General features: G+C 40.1%; 1 protein-coding gene across 1 annotated transcript in view; it reads right to left on the reverse strand.

The window, feature by feature from the left end:
* Positions 1 to 826: 826 nt before the first annotated feature.
* ADAMTS12 (ADAM metallopeptidase with thrombospondin type 1 motif 12) overlaps positions 827 to 26,004 on the reverse strand; it is a 139,720-nt gene continuing 114,542 nt past the window's right edge. Inside the window, exons 17-24 of the mRNA XM_027895680.1 lie at positions 25,403 to 25,529; positions 18,672 to 18,882; positions 14,973 to 16,103; positions 10,238 to 10,390; positions 7,709 to 7,882; positions 5,860 to 6,006; positions 4,016 to 4,169; positions 827 to 1,995 (exon numbers count right to left, since the gene is read on the reverse strand). Coding sequence (XP_027751481.1) covers positions 1,760 to 1,995; positions 4,016 to 4,169; positions 5,860 to 6,006; positions 7,709 to 7,882; positions 10,238 to 10,390; positions 14,973 to 16,103; positions 18,672 to 18,882; positions 25,403 to 25,529 — 2,333 coding nt within the window. The 3' untranslated portion in view covers positions 827 to 1,759. The remainder of the gene's footprint in view (positions 1,996 to 4,015; positions 4,170 to 5,859; positions 6,007 to 7,708; positions 7,883 to 10,237; positions 10,391 to 14,972; positions 16,104 to 18,671; positions 18,883 to 25,402; positions 25,530 to 26,004) is intronic.

The raw sequence follows: 26,004 nt of genomic DNA on the forward strand, positions 1-26,004 counted from the left end.
GTGGACATGAACTTGCACCACTACTGGGAGATAATGGATTAAATAACAGTTCTATCACTGAATATTGGTGTGAACTGCAAAGTTTCCAGTTGCAAGCTGGCCTTTATGCCAATCCTGTAAAATTGGTTTCAAAAAGTGGTATGGGAATTTTCCAGCTGAAACGTTTGTGTGCCACATTTGAAGCTGCAAGGAAGGTTTAAGTCTGTAAAGTTGAATTTTTGCCATATGAGTTAACATGGCATTTGCAAAGCTGTTTAGCTGAGTCAGCTCATTGTTCTTTCCTCTCTTTTTGTAGTTCGTAAAACAACAGAAAGACTTTGGTCTTCAAACTCGAAAGACTCAACTTCAAATTGTCCTTACCTACGTGAGTTTAGAGATCTTTTGCTCGCTCAATGTGTGACTCCTTTACTCTTTGTGCCATAAACAGTGGAAATTATTCCTCTGTTTAGCAGTAGTAATATTCTTAATCTAAATGGAGCTGACCACTTACATAACACTGGTGGAAGTGAGATGTCAATAGAGTACCACCAAGACACCCTTTCCAAAGGGTAAGTTGAAGTTGAATTCTTGCTGCAGAGCAACCTGGTACAACCTCTATGCTACATCAGTTTCCTGATAGCTTTATATGTTCTGTTGACTTGTACCATTTGTGTTTGAACACCTGCAGCAATGTCATAAGACTTGGAAGGCTTGCTTTATCTGACTTCAAATGGCTTTGGACAGTTAATTATGGAGAGGAACTACAAATGATATATGAGACCTAAAAATGTCACTAGCTGTCTAGAAAAACATTTGCAAAACCAACAACTTCTTTATAATTAAATTATTCTATCAAATGGACTGTATAAAACTGTATAACAGATATTGCTGGTTTCTCTCCTAAATGTGTAAAAAAGACCTGTAGATGTGGCACTTAAGGACATGATTTAGTGGTAGACTTGGCAGTACTGGGTGAGAGGTTGGACTTGTTTATCTTTTTCACCTAAATGATTCTATGACTCCATTAAGGTGGTAGATACAAACAGCTTTGCTTTTATGGTACCAAGAAAGGTTAAAACATATTTGAGAACTTAACATCCCGTATTTGATGGGGTTCTCAGCTTACGGCAAGACATTTGTAGCAAAAGAAAACTGGTGATAACAGGCTATGGCTGAGGTATCCTTAAGAGGTTCAATCAAGTATTAAATGAAGTTTTCTTTTCTTCTGAAAAATCCAATGTTTCAATTCAGCCTACCACAAACAGTTATTATGAAGCTTTGCTTTTAAATTTATGAAGTGAGCAATGACTTTAGAGAAACACTGCCACTTCACCTGGATTTCTAAGAAAGAAAGGCAAGTGGCCTCAAAGAGAACTGGCCCATGGTGCAAGTCTGTGTCTGCTGCCCAACTGCCCACCTTCACTAAACACTCTCGAGTAAGCAGTACTGGTGTTTCAAGTTGGTTTCAGAAAAGAGATGGAAGAAAGAACATGTAAAACATTCAATTAAAACAATCGGAAAATTCTTGCAAGCTTGTTTCTAGCACCTATGCATGCCTAAGAAGTACTAGCTGCTGGTACTTTGCAAATTATGTTACAATTTTTGGACTATTACAGAGAAAAAAAGAGAAAGAAGCAGTAAATTAGGACTTATAACCCTAGGCAATGTGTTTTCCCGGTTTTGATCACAGATTTCCATTTATGTTGGATGGTTCAGAAAAAAATAAGGAACATAAAACCTGTAAACAGAAGCCCTACTCAAAGCAAAAAGATAATAACAGCTAGTGCCAAGCTGCTTGGTTGTTGTTTTCTTGGATTTGAGGTGATTTTCTTCTAGATTTAGTGTAATTTTGTTGTCTGAGGCCTTGCTGATCTCCATATCTTGCTTTGTTACGGATTCGGGGCTGACTACACGTGAAGCAGCACTGAGTCTGTATTGATGACAGCAAGCACTTGCCAATGCCTTTCAGCCTCTGACAGAAGTGAACTGACAGCTGGTCTTTGGTGCAGGGCAGCCCTGTGGTGGAGAAGATGAGAAGAATTAGCTATATTTTGCTGATGGACTGTCTGTAGTTCAAGGATTTTGAACTGCTTTATGCCAGTCCTGTCTGTCAAGGTTCTTATCTATAATAGCCTTCTCTTCCTTTGTATTACAGGTCAGCTTGATCCCCCTGAAATTCTAGGATCTTTTAGTGAACACATGACCTTCTGTCTTGGAAAATGCAGCACTCATTGCTGTTCAGTTAGACTTTACTTTTGTAGCAGACAGAGCTGATCTATGTTTTTCCCTTCAACATTTCTGTCAATAAGGACTGCCAGGAAAAGCCTAGCAGCAATGACTAGTGAGCCTGGTACTTTTGCATTCTTCTAACTGCATTTGAGACAAGTGCAGTGGGCTGGGAGAGTGATGCAGAGCAAGGCAGGGCAGGCAGGAGAGCACAGACAAAGCACATGCAACTATATGTTCAGCTTGGCTATGCTTCAATTTCTGCAGCACCACAATAAGACAGATAATGGTCCTGTGTGTACTATGGTGCTGATAGATCTGTGGTAGCTTTAATAAACTGAGATGTGCCAAACTGAGATATGAGAAACTGAGGATCTTCAGCTGTGAGAAGACAGGGTGTGCAAAGGCAGGAAGATGGTGCATTAGCTGAATGCAAGGCTGTTGTTCAGCAAACGCCTCAGCACTGGAACTAGAGAAACTCAACGAGAACTAGAATAAAGGCAGATTAAAAAAGATAAAAGTGATTCTTTTCACACCAGGCTGTGAGCCTCTGGAACAGATGTCCTCAAGATACCCAGCTCCAGAGCTGGAATTTAGGGAGGGTATGCTGAGTGAAGCCCCCATAATCCAGGAGGAGACAGTTAGTGACCTGCTATGCCAAGTGGACACTCATGAGTCTCTGAGCCCTGATGCGATCCACGCAGAGTAATATGGGAACTGGCAAAAGAACTTGCCAAATCACTCTTAATCCAAGTGAGACATAGTGTTCTGCTGTATGGAAGTGTCCTACCCAGTAGGGCATTTTTTGTGTTTTATGGCCCACTTGAGTTTTATTCACAGAAATACTCTAATAACTAGTGCTAACCTGTGTAGGCAGTATTTATCTGAATCTGTCTTTCTGAACGTGAGAGGGACAGAAAATAAGCAGACCAATCCAACCCTAGGGCAAAACGTGCTAAACATCTATGAACAGCAGCAGGAGTGATGCATCGCTCTCAAGGGTATGTCATATCTGCACTGCCCTTAGGAGTCAAACCCATGTCTCATTGCCAAATTAGATCCTTACCACTGACTTACTAAGAGTTATGAATCATCCTCCAAAAGGCTTTTGAAGGCTTTTCTAGAAGGACTCTGAGCTATTGCTGTTCTTACCTGAGGGGACCAGCTGGATACTGCAGTACACAGGCTACAGATAACTTACAGTACTCTTTTGTAAGCTTCCTCCTTCCCTTAACACCTCTTCTGGGCTATTAACCATCTACACCACTGGGCTCCTGGGCCTTTGAACAAGAGAGGTACAGGTCGCCCTAAGTCGCTTCTCCCCACCTCTTCATTTTGGACAGTCCTATTGTGTGGGACACTGATTTGTCTTAGTGTTTCTCTGTAAGAATTTGCTTGCTTGAGCTTACTGTCCAGAATCTGCAGTTTCCACAGGGGAATCTATCTTAAGAAATGGCATCTGTTTGGCCTCAGGCTGCATGTCCTTCCACAGTCCTCTGTGTAGCCCGAGTTACCTAAAATAGGCCAATATGAGCAGGCCTATTCATTTAGTTTTGGTATCATAAATTAGGGATGTATGCTCAGACAACTGCACTCCTCATGGCAACAGAAGGCCAGGAGGGCAGGGGAACACAACAGTGTGGTTCTGCCAACAAAGCAGCTGAGCAGCAGCAGGTCAGGCTGACCTGTAAGTACTCAGCCCACAGTACTCAAAAGAAGTTGATAGACTGAGAAGACAGATTCTTTTGAAGAATCTCATCACAAACGGAGAGCTTTTTGGAAACTGTCTCATGCAGGTGTATTACCATACCTGTACGTTTCCTGCACTCTTGCAGATTGCATTTCTGATGCTCTGTTGGCTTGGCTTTGTCCACACACATACTGTCATCTTCAGTTTCATTAGTTTCTGTCTTCACACATTTCACAGTTCTTTGCTGAAAGCCCCCTCCACAAGAAACAGTGCACTGAAAGAGAGTAAATTTAACATATATAAAAATATTTTTACATTAAAATTTTGTAGTATGCCAATATTTGCGCTATAATGTGACAGAAGGCTAAAAATGCCATATGATCCTGAACCAATGACTTCACACTACTTTGTGTGCTATGTGCTCTATCCAGACATCTCCATGGTGTACTGTGGCCAGATTAGGCAAGATACAGTGGAAGGGTAAATAGTATAAATATAGCATCTTGGAATGTGTAACAAGGGGGAGAGGACTGTTTTCTACTGAGAAGGGATGATCACTCCTACAAAATAAGACAGTAATTAACCAAATTAGGACAAATTAGGACCTTTTTTGCATCCTGTGTTTTCTCACTATCTAAGTTAAACATGTATAATCATTGCAATGTTACGTCCACAAATGGCCAAGATAAGATTTTTTAAAAAAAGCTCAGTGAAATATTGTTTGTTTTGTGACACTTACACAGGGGTTACCCTTTCTTTACAACCACAAAAGAATTGCTAGCTGCTTGTTCTAGCTGCATACAGGTGGCCATAAAAAAAGAACATTTTAAAAATATATTTAATTCTTCAGCCTTCCAAGAGCATCTGGGATTTCCAATCAATTTTAAGGGTTTTTTTCCTCTTCAGATAAATAGTGCCCTATATATAATAAATGTCAGGTGATGAAGCACCAAAGATGAAGACAGGACTGGTACCTCTCTAATTTTTCTGCAAATTATCCTTGCTGTAACGAATATTTCTGTGCATAAGAAACAATAGTACTGGTGTGAAGCACATTAAAAGATCTTAGGTACTCTTGCAACAACTTTATATTGATGTTTAAAATCTTTTTAATAAAGTAACATTAATAATTAATATATTATTATAGGATTGATAAATCAGTAAAATAATTGTCATAATTTTTTGCATTCAGGTGCTGATTTTATGCATTTCTCTTCCATATTTAAGTGTTACACTAACTTTACATTACATTGTAGTCATGCCCAATCTAATGGCTTTGTGTCAAAAACAACTCATTACATTTTATGTGTTACATAAGTCTCCATTGTTTCCTCACTTGTGGTTCCCGCTTTTACCATTCCTTCAATATCCTATTGTGCTGTGAGGATGTTTGTAATGTATGCAGTGTTTATTAGGGGAAAAAAAAGGGGAAGATTTATTAGAAATACCAGTTTCTTTATAAATAAACATGTGTTGCAGATACTGGAAGGTTCCCCAAAGACATGTCCTATATTTGCCCATTAGATTTCCAGGTGTCAAAGTAGAAGGCTATTGGTCAAAACTCAGATTTTCTCTTTGTATGGTCAAGTCCAATATTCCACAAAGTTGCTTTAGGGATCATCCAACCCCCTCCAATAGCTTGAACGGTGGAAAATTTCAGATGAGCAATGGAAGAATGTAAATGCTATCTCTTTTTTATTAGATAAGTTAAAAACCCCAGCCCTTCAACAACATCTAATGCAGCAACAAAAAGTAGAAGTTACAAAACCTCTCAGCTGAAGGAACAGAGATGGGCTGGCTATGAAATGTTTAGTAATATTTTCAAAAGTTCTTCACATGTAGTTTCAGCTGTGAATAAGAAGCTACCCTTGCCACATGTCTGGGGTTCAAAGACAAGTGGATAATGTGACCAAAAATGTCCAACTCATGACAAAAAACCAAACCAGAAATAGACCGAATCCTACCGGGCTCCAGGCCTGGTTAATCCACTGTGTACAAGGCTGCTTGTTACAGGATGCAGTGGCATTGGGTCTTTTGGTCCAGTCACAGTGCCCTTCTTCTGGGCAGTAGATGTGTCGCTTTTGCTGGCCACCACCACATGTTCTTGAACACTAACAAAAGAGGAGCACAACAAGAAGTGGGAATGGGTAAAAACACAAAAACAGACCATAAAGACAGTTGGAAATGTTTATTCAGAAATGTCAAGCCACAGGTAACAAGGTCACTGACCCATGGGATTTGGAAAGATGTGCAGGCTAGCCTGCACATCGAGTCCTAAAGTCTAGGCATAAAGAGAAGCTCTGCATGGAGACATTTCATCCTATGCTTGGAAGCAGACAGGAAATAAGCTGTTACTTGGGGAAAAACTGCTCCTGACATGTATTATTGCAAGGACTACAGGACAGCATGGAAGTGGCTGCTCAGAACAGGGAACACAGAACTGCTCATCAGCATCACTGGCACCAGTAGCTTCTCTAACAAGAATGAGATTGGAAGTCATATGTCTGCAGGATTAATCTGTAATACTTACTGAAGAAAGAACAAGTTCATGAGATGCAGCATCTCATTTTTACGAGGTGGTTGGGAACATTAAAATTCACTCAGTCCATAAAATAAATGACCTATTTGGCAATAAAAGTGTCTACTTTTATTATATATACACCATATATATATAAAATATATACACTACAAAGACAGTGACCTAAGTTATTTTCTAACCATTCTTCTGTCCACATTACAGTATTAGTTATTCACTGATTTTTTACTATTTTTTCCCTTGGTCTACAGCAGAGCCTGCTTGAAATACACAAAGTATTTCACACTGTGGCATGAAACAAGATGCCAGATATACTGTAAGTAGTGCATTGTTCCTGTTCTAAAAGCAATTGCATCCTGTCCTACAAGTAACTGTATCCCTATGGACAGAGCACTCTGTCTGACATCTGATAAATGAACCTTTTCAATCCAATTCTATCCAGTGTCCTTAGCATGAGGGACAACTGTCAGGGTTTGACAAGTGATTTTTTTTTTTAATTTAGCTGGCAAACAGTTGCAATCATTTGGCTATTTTTATTTTTCTGACCCTTGCTGATTACTCTGATAGAAATCACATATCCTGCTCTTCTCCTTCTTGCAGGTGTATTTTGTCAGTGTCTTGCAAAGAACAATGTGATCACCTCCCTTGAAATGCAGAAGCATCAGGTCCAGAGGGCTGTAAACATCACGGTGCTGTCTCCAGAGCTGCTTTTAGTGGGAGTAAACACTAAAATGTAATCAGAACACGTGCTTTAGCTGACACAAATATGTACCTGGCTGCCTATGAGTTCGTTGGAACAGATTTATATTACAAAGGGACCTAAAAGTCAGATAAATTTTTCTTTGTCTGGCTTAAGCTTCCGGCTCTATAAAATTTCAGCCCAAAAGCTGAAGGGAAAGGAAGACTTTAAATTTACTATCATGAGAAAGCAACATTAAAATGGCAGCAAAAGAAATTAATCTAAATGAACCACATTTACTGATCCAATAGAATAGCTAAAACAAATCATTTTCCAGGCCATCTACTACTCTCTTTCAGGGCACAGTGATTTACAGCTCTGGTTGTGTATCACATGCAATACCAAGAATGATTCTGGGAAGTCTGATGAACATCTATGCCAATTCTTGCTGTAACCATACACAAGGACTGCAGAGTGGTACACACCAGTTCTGCTGTCTTCCTTTGAGCACAAGTTTACCCAACAGCACGGGATCTGACAGTCACTGTTACCTGACTGGTAATTGCTTATTCCCAAAGCTTCTTTTTAAGGACAATACCTCATTCCAGGGCTCCACATGCCACTGCAAGCAAGGCTCTGTGTTACACCTAGTGCTGAGTTGTGGTTTATATCCGAGTAACTGGCAATGGAAAGGCCTGAGAAGTCGCTTTTCACGGACATCAATGCAGTGAACGTCTCGGGTCTTGAAGCCACCGCTGCAGTTCGCAGAGCACTGCACACAAAACAGAAAGGGGCACATCTCCAAGTGATGCTCTGCTGAGGGGCTGTACCTCCCCCAGTCACAGAGGAGCAGGAAGGCCAGAGCTCTGAGAATCCTGAACAGAGGGAATTTCCAGTTTACCATAGCAACAACCTGTTGTAAGGCTTAAACACTGTGGGTCTCATTACAGCAAACTGGAAAACGCCATGTAAGTATTTTCCTTCCTTCATTGCCATGTCCATTAATGACATGGGTGTGTATTTAACTGGGAAATCTTGACAATTATTTCCAAAAATGTCACAGTGAAAGAGTCATAATGCAACAAATACAAAAAATGAATTCTGTATGCAAGGAGAATGTCAGTTTTTTCCGAAGGAGGGAAGGAGGGAGTAGCAGTTCCCACCCTCACCTTCCTTACTCCTCCAAGCCACAAAGGGGTTCCATACCCCACGAGCAGCCAGGGTGTGAGAGAATGAGAAAGAAGAGAGGCACCCTGAGCCTCATTCATAGCCTGGGAAATCACTTCTCAGCTTAGAGCTCTGCTGGTGAGCTAAGCGAGCCCTTCCAGCCTCCTATTTCTCTCTGGAGCTTGCTCCAAGGCCTCATGCAGCATCACCAGGTCCTGTCCCCAGACACCAAAGGTCAGGAACTCTCCTGTTGTTGAGGAAGATGTGAATTTTCTCTTCAAAGGATAAGGAAAAATACACATTTTTACTTCATCCAGAATTAAAGCCAATTCCAGCTACACCACTGAGTAACCTCAGATCAGCTTTCACCTTTACCACCATGCTGCAATAGCAACAAATGCTGTTCTCTTTTGCATAAATAACCATTCTTCAGTTGAGCAAAGAATTTGAACATAATACCTCCCATGGGAGATGAAGAATGGATGGGGAGGAAATCCATACTCCTGTCCACGGGAGTTTCTGTCCCTCTGGATAGAAAGAGTGGACAGAAGTGACTGTAAAAAAATAAGTACAACAGCCCCAAAATATGTGGAAGTGATACCTAGTATTAAACGCAGACTGTAAGATCTAATCTGAAGCACCTTTCTTTTAGGGAAGGGGAGAATTAGATAAGAGCAAAGGAACAGAAAAAGCTCTACTACACTAGCAGGGGAACATAGCCATCTTGATATGATACGGTGCCTTAAATATGTTGGAAATGAGTAACAAAAAACAATTTCACGTGTAAAGTAAACAAAAGTTAGTAATTTTTATATATTAAATTGTAATTAGGTTTGCCTGTCTAGTTCAATATGGAAAATAAGGGCGAGTAACACAGTAGAAATCTGTTAGGAAAAGCCTTTTGCTTTAAACTGTTTTCACAATTGGACTGACACTTAAAAATTTGTGTGCCATGATATTTTATCATTAAGCCTTATTTCTAGCTACTTTTTTTGACATAACTATCATTCACTTCTTGCAAGAGCAGTGACATTTATGAAGAAAAAGTGAAGGTGAAACATGCCCTACTGCAAATGGGACTGCACAGTGTCTATGTATCATTTAAAATGAATTTTGAAGGCTTAAATGTAGTTATGTAAAGCCTTGGCCTTTCCTGAACTTCCTAAACAGGCATGTAATTCCTGTACAAATCAATTCTATGTCAAAGAGCTTAATAATATAGCACAGGTTTTGTAACTATAATCTTTTCTTTGTACAAATCTGCCCTCTAGCCCAGTGGCAACAACCTTGTCCGCAAAAATGGTATGTACTAAAAAAGAGTGAGACACCTCTTTTTATTAAATCAACATTAAATCACACACAATTCCTTGGGCTTCACTTACCAGCCTGGACACTATTCTGTCCTTTGACCAGTCCATGTGTACACAACTAGGATCAAACAGGACTCTACATATAGGAGGCATTCTCCCCAGTACTATGTTCTTTCATTTTTAAAATGTAAAAATTAGAGATTAAATGGATAGGGAACAGATCATGTCACATAAGAGATAATATATGGTGACAAGGGTAAATAGGAACATGACAACTCCTCCTTCCAAATTCCCACTGCTTCTTAAAACTAGGAGATGCCTCTGGAGACAGAGATCAAAAAGATGCCACAACCAAATATGTACAGCTTTGCCCTGTGATCTCCATAGAACATGAACAGTGAGCCCTGCTTTGGTGCAGGATGCAAGAGTTAATGAGCACAACCTACCACAGGAAGAACAAAATCAACAGCAGATGTGTATCTAGATATAACTTGGTTAGGAAATCGGAAAATTAGTGCTGAATGGTCAACTGGGAACCATGTATGCATTACCACTGAGTAAATAATTGCTTTAAAAATGAAGTACTTAGAATTTCCTACTCACTGAAATTTGCAAGCTTACTGTTGACACACAGCTCTGAATGAAGTTACCTTGCTCCAATTTCCTGTTTTCCAGCTAGCACACGGGCGGAGATAACATTTTCTTGCAGGATCAGGCTTTTTGATGTGCTGACAATGAGATGTGTTCCTGCTGCTGCACTCCACCAGTCTCCAGAAAGCCCCCATTCCACAGGTGGTGGAGCACTGCAGAAGGGTAAGAGGAAATCTCAGGGGAAAACTCAGCATCGGTACATCATTTAGCAACAATCCTGGAACATAAATATAAATATCTAGAGCCATTTTAGATGATCTAGGTTGCCTGAGAAACTCAAAAGAAGACTTCAAACTCACCTGAATTTTACTTAATATTCTGAAAGAAGGCTTTCCATTGCTTTGTTAAGACAGCATCAATTCTGATCTATACTAAACAATTATTTTCTTTTGGCAAACTCCTGCTTACTGAAACACTCTAAATCTGTATCAGCTATTCCACTGTTTTCTTCTGTTATCTTTGGGGATGCAAGGTACAGTGTAATTGCATCCTATCTCCAACATTGCTCCCTCTCTATCCCTAATATTCCTCATGAGATAGTCTGCAAATTAAGAGCATGATGCTGAAAATCTTAAATAAAACACGAGAGAATGTACAGGAAAAAGATTTTTTAAAATTATTAATTCAGGAAGTTATGGAGTGTTATCAACATTTGGGAGGATTTTGGTGTCTGAGGTAAGAGAATACTGATTACTCCAGTCCAGATCCCAAAAATGCACACTCCTCATAAAAAAGTCAAACACTGCCATTGTGTTCTGAAGCAGGAAGGGGTGAAGAGTGGCTGGAGACATCCATTTACCTCTTTCTTCCTTAAAAAGGGAGAGATAGTGAACAACTATACATATAGAATCAAAACCAACACACACCAAGCAACCTGTAGTGGGCATGAGAAACAGCATAAATAATCAGCAAAATGATGTAGAAAGCAACTGCTATTGTTTGGTTTGAACTCCTTTTGTGGAAGTGGGAAAGTTGAGTAAGTGTTCTTGGAAAAATAAGGAAACCTAAGCTGAAGACGAGGCAGGAAAAATATCAGCATTGAAGACGTGGAGATTCCTAGAACATGTGTACAAGGGTCCTGTTAAAGGAAAATACATACCACTGTTCAATTTTCCCTGGTGACATATCTATCCAGGACAATTTCTCTGCCTGAGAGGATGGACCGCCCTTGTCTTGCTTGCTGACTGTTTGACGGTTTTCTCAGCTCTGCTATGCCAGTCTGACAACACCATGACTTTACCGATGGGGTGCTCAGTCTTTGACCAAAGCCCCATTCTGAGCACACACGAGAAGATCAAAGACAGCTCCAGGGATGGTGCTGGGTAGATCATACTTATTAAAGTTTTATAATCTTGTCTGAGGAAGGTGAAATACAGCAGGATTTTTTCAAAACCTGCTGTAGGTAGGTTTTGTGCAGGTACAGATTCAAGAGGGAAAGGCATGATGCTCCAAACAGTGCAACATAAAGCATAAAGCCTTAGCTTTCTTGACTGCTGTTTGATGCTACATAAAGGAGACAGATTGCTCTGAAGTTTGTGAAGACTTACTGCTTTTCCCTTTTGTCATTTGGGAACCAAGATTCCCTCTTGTCACAGCAGATGTCGATTAGAGGGGTAGAAAGTGCAGGTGACTTTTCATGACCAATAGCAGAGGTGCAGAATGAGCAGGGCTGGTGGTAATGGGATATCTTTGGTACCCAGAAAGCTCCTAGAAAGGTAGAAGTGACAGCCCAGAATGACCTGGGAAAGTAGTAGGAAAGACAGCAGAAGTTACAGATAGAAGTACCAGTGGAACTGGGCACTGTTTTGCCCTATTCACATTAGTGCTCTCCCTTGGGAGGCAAGTGCCAGCACAGGACATGTCACACCATTCCACTCAGTGACTATCACTATTCTTGGGCATTATTTATTTACAAGTATAGACATATCATAAAGAGCAAAAAACCATCAGAATGTTGGTAGTTACTAAAACAGAAAGAGAGAGCATAGCAAGACTTTCATCTAGGTAGATGCACTGGTCTTGAAATAGTAATGCCTTGGACAGATGCCAGCTAAAGACACCCACAAAGTTTTACTAAGGACAGGTAAATAGGAGAAAAAGTAAAGTCAAAAAACTGTAGATTAAAAATTAGTTAAAGGTAATGAACAAAAAGAGAAGGTTCTGCGAATGTTAGAATCAAGATGTGTGTCTAAAATACGTAACTTTTATTTCATAAGAAAGATAATAGCTAACTATTAATAGAATCACAGAATCGTTGAGGTTGGAAAGGACCTTTGCCCATGCAGGGCCACCTGGAGACAGCTGCCCAGAACCATGTCCAGATGGCTTCAGAATATCTCCAAGGACGGAGATTCCACAAATTCTCTTTTTTTCATCACTTTTCCTTCTTCAAACTTGTAAAAAAAAAAGTTAAACGTGACACACTTTCCACTAAGTTAATTTTAATAGATACAAAACCTTGAACAAGAATAGCAGAAGATTACCAAATCATTAAAGAATAGCAAAGTTAGATACATAAGGTATCCTCAAACTGATTTCATCAATTCTATGAACCCAAATATATTGATCTTATCTAAACATTCATTCAAGTGTTCTTCAATAACTTTGAACTGCTGAGAATTATTTTTTCCATAGATTGGAAAAGTCTCAGAGGATTCAATCAGAATATCTTTCAAGCTATTTTTAGGAAAACAAAAAGTCCTATCTGTGGCCTAATGGAATTCTTCATCCAACTTGACTTCACAAGAAAATAAAAGCCAAATTAGTGAATAACAAAGATCAAAATGGCAAATACTAACAAAGATGATAAAGCAACATAAAAGCTCACATGGACCTATATAGAAGGAACTACTCAGTTGAGTCTAATATCCTTTGACAGGGGCACGTGGCTTAATATAGAAAAGGAGCCAGCTGACATGATGCATTTTTACATGTTTGTATAAAACATTCTTTTAGAAAATGATGGAAATATAGTCTAGGTGAAATAATTACAAGATTGGTGTTCAGCTAACTGAAAAACTGTAGTAAAGTGGTCCTTATTGATTCCGTGTCAAACTGAACTGACACTTCAAACATAGTCCTGCAGGGCTCTGTCCAAAGCCAGGCTCTCTTCAGTATTTTCATTAACTAACTGAATAATGCATGTGCTTTAAACATTTGCAGGTAATGACAAGTTTGGAGAATTGCCAGAAATGTTGAAATCTGAATTCAAATACACCTCACCATGTTAAAAACTATAAGAAAACAGCAAAATTCAAAAAATACATGCAAAATACTGCATTTAGGGAAAACTTTTAATGCATATCTATATCTATCTATATATAACACATATACATATATATATATATATATATATATATATATATCTCCCAAACATAACTGAGAACATCTGACATCTGCTGATCCAGAAATACTGTCTTAAGGGATCCAGGGTTTACAATGGACCACAAATTCAATAAGTGGAAGTGAGATGGTTACAAAACAAGACAAATCTGATTCCAGCATTCACAAAGACAGTAATAAATAAAATGGGAGCAATTATTCCATTTTATATGCCATGTGTCAGCTGGGGCCACAATGAAATGTCACTGATGAAGAAATATGTGATGAAACTGAAGCAAGTCCAGATGAGAACAACAAAGTCACCAGATATTTAGAAAACACAAGGAAAATCTGAAAAGAATTTAGAAACTGGACCTCAAAACAGTTATTAAGAAGAAAATTTTTCTCCATAGTCTGCATATAATAAAGGGGACTCCTCATTTCCAGTACAGAAGATTTCGGCTATGTACAAGGAAAATATTTCTAAGATGGATAATGAACGACCAGGACAGACTGCAGCATCTCTGTGTTAGACCTCTGCTCAGGCTGTGGTGGGCTTGGGGGTACAACCTTTCCCCTGAAATTCTTTTGTAGACTCTTTCACCCAAGCAGATCTAAATGCAGCTGTTCAGGCACGTGCAGGAGGAAATGCTTCACCTGTCTCACCAGAACATGGGAAGCTAAGGCCATTCTCACCTGGCCGTGGGAGGACACAAGATGGAACTTCAAACTGCCATCAGGAACACATGTCCTGAACAACCACTGATGTGGTGGTGACAGAGTCTGCTGTTCCTCAGGGGTCTTACCCACTGGTTGCATCCAGACAGAGGACACCGACACTATCTCAGTGGTCTAGATGTGCCTCCACTGCCATGGGATACACATGGGTCATCTCTTGTTGTCCCTGCATTTCTGCAATTCTATAATTTTGAAAGGTTCAAGGCAGAGCTAAGGGCAAGCAGGTACAGAGAAACGGACCTTCTCCATCAATACTGAGACAAGAGGCAGATCAGTTCGAGGAGTTTTCTAGATCTGACCCTGTTTAGCTTGGTAAAAAAGGCCTTAGAAGAATAAGATAATTAGTTCAGATACTGAAGTCTTTCACTTTAGGTACCATGATTTCAAACATATAAAATTCATTCACATAAAAAGAACTCTGTTTACATAAAAACAAAATTTTACAGTGGGAAAGATATTAAATAAAAGTCTGTGACATATGGCCAGGCCCCCTGATGACTATATTCACTCTGTGTAAGCAATCTAGATATCCCAAGTTACTAACTCTTTAGTGTCAAGTATTTTATATGAATGTATCGTACTGATTTCAGATAATCTTGACAAACTGTTTCATTTCAGCAGTGGTTCAGTCAGCTGTTCACACTCTCCAATTCTGACAAGCTAAAAACAACTTACCTCACTCCAGTTGCCTACTATCCAGTAGGCATCACCAGGCAAACTGTTGGATGCTATTACATGGCTGTTTTCTGTGGCATTCACTAAAACACCCTCAGATGTTGCACTTTGGTTCCTCAGAGCATGCTCAAGAGCTGAGGATTGCATGCTGGTAGTTACTGTGTCAGGCAGCTTTGCTTCTTTTCTGTTGTCAGTCTGGTCTCTTGGTACATGTCCAAGCACTGTAGGTGTTTCTGCAACTGGTGCTTGTGGGGTAGTTACTTCTACAACAGGCACACCAACCTGCAGGCTGATATAGTTTGCTGTTGTTGGAAATGCCAGCCCTTGTGCTGCTCTGCTATCAGGAAGCAGCAAAGAAGGGTCTTGGTGGTGAGATGCTGGTGGGGACAGGGGAGTCGTGCTCTCATTTTGAAGGAGAGAAGAGACAGTGTCTAGGGTTGTGCTTCTGGTTCTGATTTCAGAATTGAGTTCTGTGCTGTAAAAGAGATCAGCTGGTTTCTTGCTGACTCCAAGAGGCCCATCAATGTCATCAGATTCTTCGGTTAAGTAATCATAGCTGGAGGTTATTTCTGGATTACTAGTAAACAATGAAACAGGAGTGTCCTCACTTCTGTGCATCTCACACTCTGTAGTAGAAACTGGCTCACTTTCAGAAGTATTTTCAGAAGGCCTTAAAATTTCAGTACTTAAGCTGTTATGAAGAGGCCATGAAGTAGTATTTTGATATGAACTGTTTTCAGTAGAAAAAACTGGATAATTGTAAACATCATTTGGTCCAGCAAAATTATTTTGTAATGTTCTGTTGGCTATTCCCTCTGTTTCTGAGGATGTAGGCAAACTGGGAGTTACACTTTCAGGCTTGGGTGTTTTTGTTGTTGTGTAGGACCTTGGGCTTGGTCTGAGAATCCTGCCAGGAAGATTCCGTTCAGAATTAGTAGTTGTTTTTCTAATTATGATCTTGCCTCTTCTGGGTGCCAGTGGGGGCATCAGGAACCTTCCAGCAGAAGGGCATTGCTGAAGACCACACAGGGCCTTAGAGTTTGGTCTCTTGGAACTATCACATGGCTCATCGTTATTTTTGGCACAAGTGACGTTACGAGTCCTTATTCCACCACCGCAGGTAACTGTGCACTGCAAGTGAAATAGAATTAATACACATCCCCTCTTTGTTCTGCTGCACATATCAATAATTATCAGATGACATTTGTTTATAATAAAGAAGCATCATTACAAATAATGATTTACAAAGCTTTTCTTGAAAAACAAGTGTTTCATTCTAGTGATGTTCTGCTATCATGGAGTTCTTTCCAAATTTTAAGAACAGTAAATGTCACCTTGAGGAAACAACAGTGAAAAAAGACTACATGATGAAGACAAAATATAAAAGTAATACAATAGATTTTGATTTCTTCACTGAGTCACAATAAGTCATTTAGCCAACACTTTTTCCACCAGGATTATAAAAAAACAGACTAAAAACCTGCAATCAAACCCACATCTGACTGGCTCGGTGCTGCTCACCGTGCCCCAGACCTGCTGTGATGATCCATACAGCTCACAGACCCTTGTTGACTTTATGAAACGGATTTTTCACTTAGTCACGGTGAAACCACCAAGTGCTGTCAGAGCTGCTAGCATGTCCCTCCTCAGTTACAGACTACTGAAAGTAATTAACCTATCTGGCTTCTGTTTAAATGGGAGCACTGCTGTGCATAAAGGATGCTGGAAGCTAAAGAGACCCAGTTTTTCTGTGATGTTTTTCACCCTCAGACCCGCAGGCATAGCCATGCCTTCGGCAGCTGTTGCTCCACTAAGGACTTTGTGAAATCACATCTCTCTGGTGGCTGGCTGGCTGGTTGAGTATGAGGGCAGATGTTACAAACAACCTACTGGAGAAATTCTTCCTAGGATGTGAGGGAGCCTGACCAGCTGACTCAGCAGGTTTATAACCAGGTGCCTGACATGAAGTGATGAACACTCCTTTTGTCAGCACTCTAATGTCCCCGGCAAATCTAATTTTTTTTTTAGAGCTGGTTTAGGTCACAGGGCAGTAAAATACTAATGACCTTGTGTTACTGGGGCACCCTTTATTATTCACATCGGTAAAATAACATCAGCTGTGCAGCAACAGCAGCAGGGAAGCAAGCAGTGTAGCCCCACACTAGGTAAGTTCATTAGCTATTCTGTCTCCTTGCACTTCCAGATGAATAGCATGTTCAATTATTCAGAGCTGTGTAAACTCACCTCAGCTGCAGTCAGGCCTCTGAAGTTATTCAGGAAAGGATTTTGATTACTGAGGAAGACAACAACAACTAACACTATGTTCCTTCTTAAACAGAAATACAACTCACTTAACTTTGTCAGACTTTGCCACTTGCATGATTTGTAGTAGCATTCAAGGAAGTTAAAAGGAATATCCAACCTTATTAACTTTTCAGGGTAATGTCTTCTCCCAGAAGATCTCTGCTTTAGATTACAGTCATGTACTAAACAGAGATTTCAGAATGGCTACAACACTCTATCCTCATTATGTGCCTAATTAAGTATGTTTAATTTATAAGACACAGAAGGATCTTCTAACAGACAGATCAGTTTCCAGCAACGGGAATTTTTACCTGTGTAAATCTCTGTCTTACATTCACCAGTAAGGAACATTCTGCAGTTACAAATTTCCTGACAATCCTATCATTTGTGCAGGTGAAATAGTCTGTCCTACACTTCCTCTCTAGTTTCTACAGATGTAAAAATTTACTTTTGTCAGTAAATTGCAAATATAATCCAATGGCACATGAGCACCAGCAGCAGGCCATTTCTATATAATTGTACTGCTAGTCATATAACTCCAGTCTGTGTTCTCACAGGCATTTAAAAAATGGTGGTTGATCAATTAACAAAGCAATCAACATTCTGTGATGATGGTATGTAAGCAGCATAAACCAAATCAATACTATCACAAAATTTTATTAGCTCATTACGTGACTCTGTTCTCACAGCAGTCAGTCTAATGAAAAAAAAAAAGGGGGGGGGTTAGGAGAAAGAAGGAGAGAGGAGTTTTCAAAGAAAGAAAATACAGAGTTTTCACTTGGAAAGGACCCACAATGAACATGTAGCCCGACTGCCTCATCACTTTATGGCTGACCAAAAGTTAATGCATGCTGTTAAGACCATTGTCCAAATTCCTCTTAAACACTGACAGGCTGGGGACATCAAACACCTCTCTGGGAAGCCTGTTCCAGTGTTTGACCACTCTCCTAGTAGAGAAATGCTTCCCAGTGTCCAGCCTGAACACAGCTTTGAACAATTCCCACATCTCCAAAGTTTGCAAGCTATTGGAATAAAGGTAGTGTCATGAATGCAAGAGATACAAATGGAAAGAATGTTAAAATACTTCTTCGTAGGCCTGCAGACATCACACAGAGCCTCCCCCCAGTCTGGTCCACGAGCAGACCATGAGTGTCACAAAGATTTTTCAGCACTTAAACATGCCCTGTTCTACAGTCCCAAAAGCTCAGCAAATCAAGAAACAGTTAACAAGCACCACTTTCTGAGGTGTTTAGCAAGCAGGGCAGCTTTTTTTCTTCTGCACGAAAGATTTGTGAAGACATGTTAAACCTAAAAAAATATTATTTAAAAGAAGCAAAATCGCTGATTCCCCTCTGTTGACTCTAACAGGTCATGTGGGAAAAAATACGAATTTACCTCAGTCCAGTTGCTCACTGTCCAGTCAGATGGGCACAAGACATCTCTGTTGCATGACAGATGAGTCTTTGGTTTAAGCAGGTGCTGACACTCTGTCACAGCCAGTGCCTGCTCATCAGATCCCACCGTCTGGATGCAAAGTACAGTTCGCTTCTTCAGGCCTGTTGGGCCACATGTGGTTGAACATTTCTGCCACTCCCCTGCCCACCACCTGAAAACCAGGGGGATGAGAAACATCAGTAAACAACCCATCCCAAGCACATTAAGGAAAAGGTCAGAGACCAGAAGAAAAAGAATCAGTGATTTAAAATCTGAGTGCAGATACATGCTCTTCACGTTAAGTCCAGATCACTCAAGCTTTCACATCTCCCCTGTGCTCTAGTATCATCAGCCAGTCACTGAAAGACAGAAGGCAGAAGTAGGCAGGATTCCCAGACAGAAGCAGACACTGAGTATTATGTTTCCTAAAGTGTAAGAATCCACTGAGTAGATACTCTTTCAAATTCAAACTTGAGGAACTGCTAGCAAGTCTATTTAAGTAAGTCATCTATTAACTGTATCCTATAGTTTGTCTGTTTATTGCTACCTCAGTACAGAAGAGTTAACAAATAAGAATCACTGGAGGGTCTGTAATGACAGCACAGAGGTTGAGAAGATCCCCTTTTACATCTATGCCTCCAGTACTGCACAAGTACTCAAACTGGCCCTGTGTTACCTCCATAAGAGGAGGCAGTTAGGCACACAACCCCAAAAATAGGTAAGTCAGAGCTACGCTGCCAGCACCCACAAGGGATCAGTGCCCTGCAGTGCTCTCCCTCTGGGCCTAGTGTCCAGGTCTGCACTAGGCTGGACTTTTCTTTACTTTGTTCCTTCAAGAAGCCAAACCAACCTTATGTGTCCCTCTCCTGATGAAAGTCAGTATTCCACAGAGTAGAAGACACATGCAATGTTCCAATGAATTAAAGATAACTGTTTCCTCTAGTGCAGTATTTTCCAATGCAGAACGCCTTCCTGAAAAGAGCCATCCCCTTTGTATCTGGTTTACCTTTGCCTTTCTCCAGCTCCATCCACCTGTTTTCTCTCATGCTGACCCAGAGTGAATTGAGTATCTGCTTATCTACCTTCCACAAGAAAGAAGAGCAAAAAATTTCTGGGTTTCTACTATTTGAGAAGCATTGGCATCAACTGTGTTTGCCTAAAGATTTACCTTTACACTTAAAAAAAAGGAAAAACCAAAATCAAATCAAGGAAAGTCTTGCTCCTTCCAGTTTAGAGTGCCCCGGGCGAGTAAACAACTTCAAGCTGCTGTATAAAAAGCCTGTAAACACTAAACCACAAAAGGTCCTAGGCAATATTACTTGTTCCTGAGCTTTGAAGAAGGTCATGACAAAGCCTTACAATGAAAATAAAGCAGGGATATATTTAGAAAATGCATTTCTAGACAAAATGGCAGGAAAAAATTGTTTCTGGTTTGCAACCAATACTATTATATTGGGGTTTTTCTCCTTTGAAGGTCCATGAACTTAGAGAAAAAAATAATCCCATTCTGATATATCCATCCAAGTTTGACATCCAGATTTATAACAGTTTTTGCTCCTTGCTTTGTCTCCCATCTTACTGCACTTCTGGTTTCTTCAGTTTGCTGATAATCCCTCTTCTCTTTCCACTCTAATTTCCATGTTCCTTAATTAATTTGTTCTCCAGTTGCTAGTGAGCTGTCACTGATTTGAAAGGCACTGATATCTATTCCTTATAATTAAGAAAACCTAAACAAACAACAAAGACTCAGAGCAATCAAGCCATGCTACAGCTTATTTGTGTGAACATCTGGTCTTCTCTGTGGTACCTACACCCATCTTCCTTCTCTTTAGTTATCTGTACCTACGGCATTTCGTTTTAAATTACCCTAGGAGCCTTTTGCTGCATGCTCTAAAATGCAGCCCAGTGAAACGACAGCCCTGTGGCAAGGCTTCTGGACATTGCTGTAATTAAAAAAACCCAAAACAATCAAACAACAACAACAAAACATCCAAAATATTTTTGTCCTCCTCCTGCCTTCCTTTGGGTTTTTTCTTGCTCTTCCAGGCTTCTGCAAACAACAAAGAAAAACTAAAGTAGTTAAAGTACTTTAAGAGAAAAAGTGAGCGCCCCTCAGCAGAACATAGCAATAGACAAGAGTAAAATATATTATCACCAACTAAATCAAGGCATTTCAGGGTTGTGTTTTTCTCTTTTTTTCTTGCATCTTCTTTCCAATTTTATCTTTTCTACAATCTTGTAAACTGCTGGCATTTCAGCACAAATGGAACTTAAATATGTGTATTGCTCTATTAATTTTAATGGAACCAGATAACATATTTCAAGCTGCAGACTTCATAAGCTGACACACCTTACCCTCCTCACCATTTTCAAATGGCTCTGAGTGAGGGTTCAACAATTTGCAGGTTTAAATATCAAACTCCTAGCAATAAATTATCAGAGCCTACTGCAGAACGGCAGTAACGGTGAGTGATGAACTATGACACCAAACATTTTTTTAAAAGTCATGGAAGAAAGTAAGGTTCTCCACAGTTAGAAAGCTTCAGAATTAAGATTCTATCCTATTGCATCTTTGTGGTCAAACCAAACCTACATTTAGCCATGCAGAGTTCTTCCTCACTCAGTGCAGGTAACAGTACTGGTGAGCCCAGCAGCTAATTGTCTAAAACCATGTTTACCACACACACACACTTCAAAACACTTGCTCAAACTGGAAGTTTTTTCTTATCAGTAATTAGAATTTCTGATGTTGCATTTTCCTATTTTCATTCTAGGGTACATGCAGATGCCTTAAACATTCAAGAATGAGAAACCTGACACGGAAACACATGCATTCTTGTCTCTTCGTGGTACCTGCTGAGGACCTGAGCTGTGATTTACCAGCCAAAGGAGGAAAAAGGCAAAGCCAAGACTGCAAAACATCTACCATCCACTTGTCAGAAAGAAGAAAACCAGTAGGCAGCTGTGCTGACTGTGGTGAGAGACTGGGACAAGCTGATGGAAACTGAAGCCTGATGGAAGTCACCATTCAATATTTGTTCCTGCCTCTGGTTTCTGATGGTATTTACCGCTACAGCAACTGAGTGGTTCTAAAGTATTAATACATTACCTGGTCTCTGCAAAGTAAAACAACTGCCTTATCTCCACAGGCAGGCATGTCATGGAAAGATTGTAGTTACAAACACAAACAAACAAGCAAAATGCATGATTTGGGTAATTATTTTGCGTGAGTACTAATTTTCCTGAGACTGTCAAAACAAAAAGCTGCCTGTCTGGTGAAAACATAACCTCAGGTAGTTTTCAGCTGCAGCTGTGAGTGCTTCTGCAACCAAGCCTGGAATAGAGGCAGGAAGAAAATCGGATTCTTTTAGGTGGTATTCAGCTGCTTTAAATGAGACCTATCTCTTTTCCTTCCACACTGAGTTTCCAAGGTTTTAACACATGAGGCAGAGCCCAACAGCCTTGTCCATTACACAGTCCTGGTCTCTGCCTAGATGATGTGTGCTGAATGAAGTGTGCAACCTGTTGAAAAACTAGAAGCATGGGATTTTGGAACCAAATCATGACTATGGGGCTGAATGTTCCCTTCCTCCCGCCCTCCTTCCCTCTGCTGTGTCACAATTAAAGAAAGACCGTCTTCCTTCAGTATTTGCATAGCATCAGGCATGTCAAATACCAGCAGGGCATGGATTCTCACTGTGTATTATAATAGAAACAAGATTTCCTATTCTTATTATGCTGTTGGAAGGACAACAGAGCAACAGCAGACAAAAAGCAGGAGATTCTAGGTACTTGTGAAATTTAAGGTTACTCTGTTCAAGTGGGTAGTCAAAGTAAAAAGGATCCAGGCAATTTTATTTGCAGGGTAAAGCAAAACTTTAATTCACAACACTATAACTAGTTAAAATCTCACTCTTGTTCAAGTAGCATCTCCTGACTTTAACACCTATGGAACCACACTTTAACACCTGCCTACCAAAGAAACATGTAACTGGAAACCATACTCCATACCTTAACATGGAAAAAAGCATCCATTTAAGCTACAGTCTGGTCACACTCCTACTGAGCAACATCACCCAAGTTGTACATTTTAACTCTGAGTTGTTCAGCCATCTTTATTTTGTTCTGAGTCAAAATGTGGCATACATATATTGCGATATTTTAATACTTTATTCATTTTGCTCCAAATTACTTTAGTAGAAAGCGTAATAATAAATGTAGTAACGAGTATAAAATAAATGCAGAGCAAGTCAGCCAAAAAGCCAGAATGTTAAGACTTCTCAGAAGCCTGTAATTCAAACTTAGCTTCTTGAAATGAATTAATGAGATAAGATCTGGTTTGTGAGAGTCACAAACATCTTTGTAGCTACTGTTTGATAAATTATCTACTTCTGGTTTTGTGGTCAAGTAGCTTGTTTCATGGTAGCACGTTTTCCACCAGTGGGATGCTGCAGTTCATCAGAGGGAAGCTTATTCAAGAGAACAACCACCTTTTTTTAGACAGGATGTCACTATAAAGAACCAGACTTGCTGTTGGGAAGTGTGGTGTCATCCAATGGTTTCAGCTGTGGGGCTGCAGCACTAAACAAAGGTCTCCTGCAGTAATGTGTTTAACAGCACTGTCCTCACCTCTAGCATAGAATTTAGCCACCTCTCTATAGAACACTTGGTCTTCAGCAGCTCCATGTGGACCCTCGGTTATCCTGTATAATGCCACATGGGACAGTCACACCTTCCTCCAATATTCAGATTTTCTTTAAAGTAACAAATCAACAAAACGTACTAAGCTGCCATTGCTCCCAACAGAGGAATTCAGGGCCACCAACAGAAGTTAGTGAGAGCCAGGTTCAGAATAGTTAAAACGAGGTGGTGCTTCACACAGGAACTAAAGCTGTGGAACTTCTTGCAGAGGAAGTTGTATATAATAGAAGTTTTACAGCATTGCAGAGGGAGGCTGGACAAGCACTTGGAAGAGAGATCCATTGGAGGTTACTGATTAGACAAGCCATGAAAACCTCTGGAAATATCATGAATTAAAACCAGTTGGAAGCTGGAAGAGCATTAGAAAGAGATATAATTTATGTTTGCCTTGCCTTTACTATTCCTTAGACATGTAGGTCCTGCTGAGAGCCAGAACAGGGACTTTTAGATAATCCCTTGGTTGAACTACTACAGTCACTCTTATGTTATTAAGAGAAAAATAAGTATGCAACATGGAACTAAATACTTACAATTTTCCTGCACTGCATTTGTCATTACTTTAGTACTTTCCTCTGCAGTGCAGAAGAAGCTTAAGAAGCATCACTCAGGGCTGAGAGCTTTTCTGCCTTGTCTGCAGAAGAGCTTGTGCCCATATTACATAATTCTACAACATGCTCAACAAGGGACAAATGCTGCACCCTCGCTTTCAAGAGCAGGTCCAAATAATGTTGTCACTTAGAACAAATGGGACAAACTCAGTTAATTTGGAACTTTGGAACTGATTGCAAAGTTTATATGTGCCATAAAAAACACCCCAAAGTATGTGCATGGCCTCAACTCTTAACTAGTTGACTAGTTAGTAAGTTTATCAATCCATGTTGATTATCAATTGATTTTCCATAACTCTACAAAGAATTATGAAATGCTGGTAGTCTAGGCTGCAAGCAAAAAGACATAATTCCCAGAGGAGACATCATATGCTGTTGTGAAGATACTTGGGAACAACTGGTAAAACCAACAGCTATGTAGAACTTTTTACATTAAAGTTTCATGTAATTCACTGCTGTCAAATGCAATAGAATGAGCTCTAAGGGACTCATTACTTCAATTTATTCTGATTGAACTAGAATTACAAGGGAAAAACTGGTATACCACTGTGAACAGCATGATAAACAACTTTCAAAGATGAAAAAGACAAAAGCAAGATGTTACAGCACCTAAAGGATGACACTAAACCCAATATTGATTTCTTCCAGCAAATCTATGTCTGTTGTACAAGCTCACAGTTCTGCTGACACTTGGAATGTCTGCTGTGTTTAGTCTCCCTTACCCTACTCACTCAAGTGGTAGAAGAAAAAAACTGGAGATGAAAATGAGTTAAGGCAGTGTTATGAGAATGGAAAACATTATTCCTTTGTGATATAATGAAGAAAGCTGCGCTTCACTGAAAGTTAAAAACATAAAGGGATATGATGTAAAGATTCCAAACGATGTGTTATAAAGAAAGCATAAAAATTAGTTACAAAAGTGGGCATTTCTACCCATCATTTCTCACAAAAAGGACAAAGGAGTATAAAAAATTACTGAAAAACAGCATCAAAAGGTCTCTCTATAAGTTAGTTTTTGGACCACATAGGAATGCATTATCACTTGAGCTAAGGCAGGAATACAATTTTTAAAATAAATAAAAATTTATACAGTCTTGAGGCACACCTGCACCTAAACTGAATAAAAACAGTACCTACACGCATGAATGAGAGTGCAGTCTCTGCCATTTCCAGCACAGACTGCTCAGTAACTCGCCTTGGTAACCTCTCAGGGCTGCTCACTTTCGATTTGCTTATTAGGGGGTTTCTACAGCTTGCTCTGTGGTGCGTGGAAGCTCTCACCATGGCAGGCTGTGGGTGCCACGTTAATGTGGTATCAGAAACAACATATCCCTTTGAACAGGGCTGCTATTCACCACCCCATGGCCTCCCAGTACCCGTTACCTGGGCGGACAGTCCTTCTCGTAGCATTTCTTCTGCCTCCCGTTGGGCTGAGTTGCTGGATCACAGAAGGAGTTCTTGATTGCTCCGCTCCCCTTCCACACGCAGTGGGCGACCTGGCGCCGCACCCCTGCCAGAGAAAACCACAAAAAAAGGAAGAGTAACCCCTGTAGGCTGGAGGTGAACTGCAGAAATCTGCCAAGAAGTTGTACCCTGCATCCCAGAATACATTAACAGCTGTGACAATCTGTTGTGCTGAATATCTGAGCTAAATCAGGTATGAGCATCCTTCAATCAAGTTGAAAAGGGGTTAAGCAGTGCTCTTTTGGATCAGATGGCTCAACTCACACATTGGAAAGCCCTTTCCTTAATCCCAGTGTAGTTGTCAGCTTCAGAAAGGGCTCCTGCAGGCCATGAGGCAGGTTTAAAAGGCTATGAATGGTTCCTGCATTATGCACAGACAAGAGGCAACACAGCAGCATCAGGCTGTTCACAGCAAGCCTGCTTTTGCTGACCATTGCTTTGCACTTCTGGGAAGGCTGCTTAAGCAGAATACAAACTGTACTGTATGAGCAAAACCTTAACCTTGTGACTCTTAATGCTGA

The sequence above is a fragment of the Empidonax traillii genome, unplaced genomic scaffold (genome assembly GCF_003031625.1).
Source record: "Empidonax traillii isolate 1590-97213 ecotype Southwest subspecies unplaced genomic scaffold, ASM303162v1 scaffold464:size472915, whole genome shotgun sequence".
In the NCBI taxonomy this organism is placed as follows: domain Eukaryota; kingdom Metazoa; phylum Chordata; class Aves; order Passeriformes; family Tyrannidae; genus Empidonax; species Empidonax traillii.